Source organism: Vicia villosa, linkage group LG5 (genome assembly GCF_029867415.1).
Source record: "Vicia villosa cultivar HV-30 ecotype Madison, WI linkage group LG5, Vvil1.0, whole genome shotgun sequence".
Lineage (NCBI taxonomy): Eukaryota > Viridiplantae > Streptophyta > Magnoliopsida > Fabales > Fabaceae > Vicia > Vicia villosa.
The window spans coordinates 167,069,285-167,077,810 of NC_081184.1; the positions used below are offsets into that span (position 1 = coordinate 167,069,285).

General features: G+C 32.9%; 1 protein-coding gene across 1 annotated transcript; it reads left to right on the forward strand.

The window, feature by feature from the left end:
- The first annotated feature begins 4,473 nt into the window (after positions 1-4,473).
- LOC131603772 (ethanolamine-phosphate cytidylyltransferase-like) lies at positions 4,474-8,187 on the forward strand. Its single transcript, XM_058876196.1, has 10 exons — positions 4,474-4,631; positions 5,209-5,631; positions 5,901-6,136; positions 6,458-6,594; positions 6,861-6,932; positions 7,081-7,148; positions 7,234-7,354; positions 7,497-7,556; positions 7,642-7,764; positions 7,880-8,187. The coding sequence occupies exons 2-10, from the start codon at positions 5,273-5,275 to the stop codon at positions 7,949-7,951; spliced, it is 1,248 nt and encodes a 415-aa protein (XP_058732179.1). The 5' UTR covers positions 4,474-4,631; positions 5,209-5,272; the 3' UTR covers positions 7,952-8,187.
- The last annotated feature ends 339 nt before the right edge of the window (positions 8,188-8,526 follow it).

Below are 8,526 nucleotides of genomic sequence, written 5' to 3' on the forward strand. Positions count from 1 at the left end.
CTATGTAGTATTCTCATGGTTGGTCAATCCAATACAAATATTACTCCTAATATTTATATGTATGTGACGACTTGATATCTCATATCCATGACCCGTGAAAAACGGTCATCAGTCTACTCACATAATAAATACAATGTCTAATTTATATATATATATATATATATATATATATATATATATATATATATATATATATATATATATATATATATATATATATATATATATATATATTAAGGTTATGATACAAAAACATATACCACCAATATTGATTGTCTATTAGGACTTTTTCAAGCCAAGAAATGTACTCTTTAGCATTCATAATCGAAGGGGCGGAACGAAATACACGAAAGGTGTTGCTCATATAACCTAGATCTATGGGATTCGCTACATCAACAACATATTTGTCTTTGGAATCTTTTGCGTCAGCTACATGTTTTTCCTTAAGTTTCTTCGTCTCAACGATGAGTTTAGCCTTAGAGGGTTTTGATTGAACAAGAGATTTGACACTAAGGTTAACAATACTAGCCATTGACTTTTTCAATTTAGAAATGGGTTTTCTATGATGATAAGCTGGGAATAATTCCCAAAGCTTATCAATATTTGCTTTAGGGGTCAGGTAATGGACCCATAAGCGCATGAGTTTCACTAGATATAGAAAAAGGGATCGATACTTAGGATTTGTAGATGCACATATTCTTCTCTTGAAGTGGAGGTTCAGGAACATACTCATGGCTTTCAAAATGAGTGGACCCATGATTCTAGAGGAAAAGGAAAAGATTCTTTTGAGCTCTTTGAATCCTTCAAATTCTTTGATTTTGAACCAACCATGTTGAAGACTGGTGGATGATTTAGAGGAAAAAAGGTTTTTCATGTGTTTTGGAAAGTGAAAACTCAAAATATTATGAAGGAAATTAGGAGTTGGAAAGAAGAAATGAAGAAGAATGGTTATTTATAGAAGAAAAATAAGAAACTTTTTAGTTTCATTATTGACAAGTGGAGTTTAATCGTGGGACACGTGTATCTCGCCAGGGTTTGAGCTAAGCAGTTGCTTTCTATGGCCCACGTCCTCCTTGAAAATCAGAGCCATGATTAGATTTTTTTAACTTCGCATGCCTCGAAGTGGCGTGTGATAAAGTGGTCATAATGACCATAACCTTGGCACAGTGTGGGTTGCAGCGTCAAGTATATTAAAAAATGCCCATATTTCCTATTCGTCTAAGGTGACATTTTTTGAAGGCAATTTGTTAGCTGGGATTCTTGACATTCTCAAATCTCAGCATATCAAGAAGAAGGTTGAAGAAACACTTAGTTGAATTTGGATGATTCTATAATGTGTTTTCGACGGCATGTTGGAGTTACCTTTCAGCATGACGATATTCAAAGGAAAGCATCCAAGTCATTAGGTGCACCGCAGTGTTTGGGACTTAACAATTTTCAAAGCAACATAAGGAACATTTTGACGGAGGCAGTTGGAATATGTAGCGTGGCTAAATAACTATCTTTTGGCCTTATATGCATTAGTAGGACACGTGGAGACAAAATCGAAGGCAAATGCATGCATCGAAGACGTGTCAATCAGTATAGAAATGACTGCTCTTAACAATTATTTATATATTAGTATAAATAGAAATCTTAGCGTTAGGATTAAGTGAGTTGAATTTACTACAAAAAACTCGTTATACTCAAAGTACCAAAGCAAAGTGAGAAACGAGTTGATCGAGTGCAATGAATTTTCATTCGATGCAAAGTCTTTTATTTAAAAGCTACTTTTATGCATTCAAGTTCATTTTCATTTAAATTCAATTTCATTTACTTTCAGTTATCACAAATTAGACCACTGTCAAAATGTTTTACAATTTTACAACGCATTTTACTTTATTTCTTTCATTCTACTATCAAGATTTCGCCTATGTCAAAATCCTTTCTTTTTTTTACATAAACTCATACCAATTCCATAAAACCTTAACCATTGTGTCTTAGGATTCACTAGTCGATCATGCAAGTAAACTTTAATAAGAGGCTAGCGGTTGTTTACTAAATTTCACGGTAGACAACCGTGTATAACTCTATTAATGCCAAGCTTACCACAATGTAGTTGTAAACAAATTCGCACCATATGATAAAAAATTTAACCATGAAGATTCTATGTGTTCACTTTCTCTAAACACTATAAGCAATTATACGTACCCTTAGGATTTTGTGTCAGTGCCATTGAATTCTAGGAAGGTTTCGTTGTGATAAAGTTGTTGGATATGCTCCAAGCCTTATTTGGTGTTACATTTATGCATATATGATGTCGCATGTGCTCTCTTGGTTCACCAACACGTTACTGACGTCGAAACCAACCCTCACCACCTTTATCAGTATTTGGGTTTGGTACATTGTTGAAAAATTCCTCTTCATAAAAGATAGCAGATGTCTCTCTATTTTACATAGGATTCATCCAACGCTGAGTCGATGACCACGTCATCTCTGTGCTCTCTCATTTTCAGAATGGAGAAGTCCTCATGAAACAAAAAGTGATTTGGTGTGATTTTCAGCTATGTGCCAAGTCAAAGAATTTATGCGGAAGACCTCCCAAAGGTGCATAGCTTTGTCTCGCTACACATGCTACAACAAGGTGCATAGCTTTGTCCCGCTACACATGCTACAATGTGGATATCATCCCAACGGTTATATACTTTGTTGGCGAATGAAAGCATGAGAGGGAGCTACACCTCCCTTCGTCTCTTTATCTCTATTTTTTGGCGCGGTCTCGTTGGTTGCGATTGAGCTCAATTCGACATGAGTTACTATCTGAAGGATTCTTCCAAGAACCTATCGTGCTATACCTTAAACCTTCAATTTAGGACTCGTCATGTTTCTCCATCAAAATGAGTGACAAAATAGAGCGTCCAAATCCTTTTTCCACAAACGATGCCAAATGATTTTGAAAAGAACGACGAGGTTCACGAACAAAGTGATGAATCTAGTTCAGATGACAAATTTTAATATATAATTTTTGTCTTATTATTCAAGTCCGATACCTACAAATATTCCGACGTTCAAATTAAGAACAATCAATAGTGAGTGATATTTTATATTACAATAATATGTGCTTGAAATTGAAACCTTCATTAAACCTTATAATAGGATTCTAGAATTCAGTTCTCTAGAACCTACTCTTCGAAGACACAATCTCAAAGACCCAAATGCTCTTAAATTTCATCTTACTTTGATCCGACCTTCCCATTAGTTTGTGGAACATTTGGGTCTTTTGCTATACTTTGAAGCACTTTTCTAAAAAATGCAAATATAAGAAAGCAGCCAAATGGGAAGAAATAGTACATACAGTGTCATCAAATTGACGCATCAATGGATCAAAATCAAATCAAACAACCTCACGCCGAAATCCCATTTCCAGGCTACCTACCAGTCAATTTTCATGACTACACCTCACTTTTATTTCTAGGATTCCATAAAGCTCTTACACGTAGCAGTTTTTTTTTTCTAAAATAAAAATTAATGATAAATTACTTATTGTTTTTTTTTTCTTTAAAATATTTCTACTTAAATAAAAATGTCGACATAACATAACTATAGATTGATAGGTACCAGATTATTTTGGAAAATAAATAGAAATAATGGTTAATTGAAGAATAAAAAGTATAAAATAATTTTATATTGAGAATCAATCACCACAATATATTCAATTAAACAAGTTTTTTATTTTAAAAATAATTTAATGACACGATAAATTGATGACTTTTTATTGAATGACAGTATAAAAAGTGCAATAGCAAAACAATTTTGTATAGTTGTCAAATTTGTTCAATTATGTTCTTATTGCATCAATATTATACACTTTAGCATCATAACAACTAATAAACTTTTTTATAATAATTTAAACAAAAATTCAGAAAAATAAAAATAGCATGCATATATATAATATTATAAAAATGCAATTGGAATTTTTTATTAAAAAATAAATCTATTACAAATAAAATAAAATAAATATCATAAACTATTATTAGAGCAATTTCAATTATTGAATAAATATCATAAATTTTGAAAATAATGATAAGAAACTTCTTTTAATTTAATAAAGATTTTGATTTCGAATCAATATTAATTTTTTTTGGAGAAAATATTTATTTATTTTTTAAAATAAAAATAAAGTAAATATCATAAATATTATAAGAAAATGAATTATGAATCTATAGAAAAAGAGTAGTCTATTTGGAAGCTACCATAAAGACCATAAACAACACAACGCATCTGCCACGTCATTCCAATGAATGGCTTCCTTTCGTTTCATGGACGGAATAACAAATAAACCAACACCTAGATATTTTATTTTCATTCTAGAACCATAAATAATTTCCCATTAAAAAATTAAATAATACTAATATAAAAAATAAGATATTTCACAATTGAATAATTAAGACTTGTCCATTTAATTGACTTATATTACATACTTGTAATATATATTAATATTAATATTTAATACCTATATATTCAGAAAATAGGATCTTTGCATAAGAAAGTGCTTTTTCATTTCTGCGTTAGAATCTGAGAGAGAAGAACACAGAAGAAAAAAAAGAAGAAGAACAAAGAGGAGACACAGACACAAATCAAATCAACTACAGGTTCATATAATTTCTATTAATCGCTTTTTTCAATTAATCAATTTCACAATTCTCTGATTTTTTTGGTTCATACTTGCTTGCTTACTCGTTTTTTGTTAATCTCCTTCACGATCTCAGCTAGGTTTTCACTTTCACGCATTAATTCGAATCTGGATACTTAATTCATCGATTATGCATTTATCACTCTTATGTTGTTCTTAGCTAGATCCGGAATTTGAGGAGATTTCAATTTTTTAATTTTTGTTTTTTTATCTGAATTTTACATGCAAATGTAATTATTATTATTTTTTAATTTCGTTTTGTTTGTGTGATTTTCATTTTCATGTTTTGAATTTGAATTTGAATTGAACTTGAGATTTGAGAATGATGTGAATTATGTATGTATGAATTTGATGAGATTAAAATTCATCTGTGTATGTGTTCATGTCGAACACTGACACCAACACTTGTGATTAAGTTTATTTTATTCATTTTTTTAATTATTACCGAGGTCGCTGTGTCAGTGACGTGTTCGGGGTGTCCTTCTTAGTAAAATTCATTTTATTCCTTTTTTTCCAATATGGTTTTGTTTTTTCAGGTCTGTGGCTCCTCTTAATATAAAAGCTAGTTAGTTTCTGGGAGAGAAAATTTTAGAGGAAAGGATGGATTATGAAAGTAATAGTTGGATTTGGGAAGGGGTGTACTATTATCCACATTTGTTTGGGGGTTTAATGGTTACGGCGGCTTTGTTGGGTTTGTCAACGAGTTACTTTGGTGTGATTGGGGTTCCTTTGCCACTTCCGCACTCTTGGTACAATTTGGGGGTTTTTCGCAAGAAGAAGAACGTTGGGAAGAGGCGCGTTCGGGTTTACATGGATGGGTGTTTTGATCTGATGCATTATGGTCATGCTAATGCACTCAGACAAGCTAAAGCTTTAGGGGATGAATTGGTTGTGGGGCTTGTTAGTGATGAGGAGATTGTTGCTAATAAAGGACCTCCCGTTTTGTCCATGGATGAGAGGTATAAATACTTTTGCCTTTATTTTTCTTTCGAAAATGTACTGTAAATTCATACGACCGTGTTTTGGAATCTTACTAACATGTTAGGTGCCCATGTCCGTGTTTCTTTTTTATTTTTCTTTTTCTTTTAGGTGAAAGTAGGAAAATCATGTAATCAACTCCAGAAATTTGATAGTGTATATAGTCTTATTGTTATTAATGTTAAAGCTAACTTTTTATGATTGCCTTTTCTCCTGTATTAGTGATTTTGAAAATAAATTTGTTTTCCAGGCTTGCCCTTGTCAGTGGATTAAAGTGGGTGGATGAGGTCATAACTGATGCTCCTTATGCAATTACTGAGAATTTCTTGAACCGTCTCTTTCATGAATACAACATTGACTATGTCATACATGGCGATGATCCTTGCCTGCTTCCTGACGGAACAGATGCTTATGCTGCGGCAAAGAAAGCTGGCCGTTACAAACAAATTAAGCGTACTGAAGGAGTCTCTAGTACGGATATCGTAGGTACTGAGTTTCTATAGAAATCCAGGAGTTCTGTGAATTGTGGCCACATTTTTTGGTTGATAGATATTTTTTTGTATGAGGGTGTGGGGTGAGTATGGGTCCACGTGTTTTGCTGGGAGAAAATGGTCCTGCAGGAAAAATATTGTATTGGTGTGTGTGCAATTTGTCTTCCTAACATGAAAATTTTACTTGGGCTTCTCTAACATGTGGTGTGGGGCTTCATGATCAATGCCTTTCTGATGCTCATAAACTAATTTCAATAATCTTTGTTAAGATATTAAGATAATCATATGCATTTAATCTAACTATGATTCAATACAGGAAGAATAATGTCTTCTTTAAAAGAACAAAACAATCGTGAAGATGTAAAACCCCAAGACGAATGCCAGTCAAAGGTTTCGCACATATCCCAATTCCTACCAACTTCCCGACGTATTGTGCAGTTTTCAAATGGCAAGGTATTTGGTTGCTAGTGTAGTAGTCTCTACTCTTTCTAAGAAATATTATATATCTGGTTCATAATTCTACAAACCAGTTTGTGTTTCAGTAGTTTAACTTTTAGTGTAATAAGTTTCTTCTGTTTCATCATGAACTGCCCTAAATCGTTTCAATTTGAATTTATGTGACTTTTGGTGGTTTCAAGGGTAAAATGGGTGATTTTTTTCTTCATCATAGTTTGCCGAACTTTTTGTTTGATTATCCATCATTATTTATCTTATTTTAGGGTCCAAGGCCGAATGCTCGGATTGTATACATTGATGGAGCATTTGATCTCTTCCATGCAGGTCATGTTGAGGTAAAGATAGGATTCATGTAGTGTGTGATTTGTTATCCTCAATTAAATGCTTTAATTCATGGATCACCATGATCCAGTAGACAGGAAACAATTTTATCCTATTACTCTGATGTCATTTTGTTTGATTCATTATTCTGTGTTCTATCAGATGCTTAAGAGAGCTAGGGAACTTGGAGATTTTCTTTTGGTTGGTATTCACTCTGATGAGACAGTGAGGTAAACATATTTTTATCATGTTGACTTTGGTATTCTTCTGATATTCCTGCCAACCATTAATGAGGAACTAACAAATTTCCTGCAGTGAAAATCGAGGAAATCACTATCCAATTATGCATCTACATGAGCGGAGCCTTAGTGTGTTAGCTTGCCGTTATGTTGATGAAGTCATTATTGGTGCACCTTGGGAAATTACAAAGGACATGGTATGTCCCCAATTCTACATTATCTGTATACTTTGCATCCACTTGACAGAGAGGGTCTGAAATGTGTTTGAACATAATTTGAATCTATCGAATATTTTCATCTTCATAAGGTTTATTTATTTATTTTTTTGGAATCAAACAGATCACAACTTTCAATATCTCACTAGTTGTTCACGGCACTGTTGCTGAGAAGTCATTACCCGTAAGTTCACCCACCTTTTCATGTGTAATAATACAATACCACTATTTTTCATCTGGCCCGGTACTGAACAATTTGTATTGCACAGAGTGAAAAAGATCCTTATGAAGTTCCTAAGAGCATTGGCAAATTCCGCTTGCTTGAAAGCCCAAAAGACATTACTACTACCTCAGTAGCCCAAAGGATAATGGCCAATCATGACGCCTATGTGGTAATTTCTTTTTCCTTCCTTTTTGAATATTGAACCAACCTTCGTTCGGTGTTGGCATTTTAGTTCAAGTTGTGATATGTTTTTCTGTTTTTGTCTTTTATTATCTATGATGCAGCAACGGAACGCCAAGAAAGCCAAGAGTGAGAAGAGATACTATGAAGAGAGAAAATACGTTTCTGGTGACTAGCATGTATAGACTTTAGTTTGTTACTGGTCTACAAACATAACCCTGTGAGAGATACTTGATATAGCAGGAAATCTATACATTTGTTGAAGGACCATTAGTACAGTGTATGACATAGAATGAGATTATTGTAGATTACTTGGGAATACCATTGTACTATAGTGTCCCTACACATTTTTTTCTTGTCATTTGAAAGGCTGGTTAGCCCTACAAGTTTTATGGCATTTGTATTTTTGCTCTGGTATTGATTTTATTTATTTAGTGTATGCAGTAGTATTCATTATCTGTCCAAAGTTATATGCATCACCAATTGCTCAACTTGATAGAATCTTTTCTTTGGAACGTGTAGAACATGTTTGATTGTTTTTTTATGATTTAAGAAGAGTGAATTATAAACCCGCAGACATTGCACATGTGATGATGTTATATAAACATGATGAATAGTCCGAGATAATAATTTATCGGCAGACGAATTTCAATATTAATAGAATATTCTTTTGAGTTTTTTATTTTAAAGTAAAATTATTTAATGATATGGTTTTTAAATATCCAGTGATTTTCATAACCTGCCTGCGTTT

Coding starts and splice junctions, on each gene's coding strand:
- LOC131603772 (XM_058876196.1), top strand. CDS start 5,273: ATGGATTATGAAAGTAATAGTTGGATTTGGGAAGGGGTGTACTATTAT. Junction 6,595..6,860: donor TGCAGTTTTCAAATGGCAAG/GTATTTGGTTGC, acceptor ATCTTATTTTAG/GGTCCAAGGCCGAATGCTCG. Junction 7,557..7,641: donor TTGCTGAGAAGTCATTACCC/GTAAGTTCACCC, acceptor TGTATTGCACAG/AGTGAAAAAGATCCTTATGA.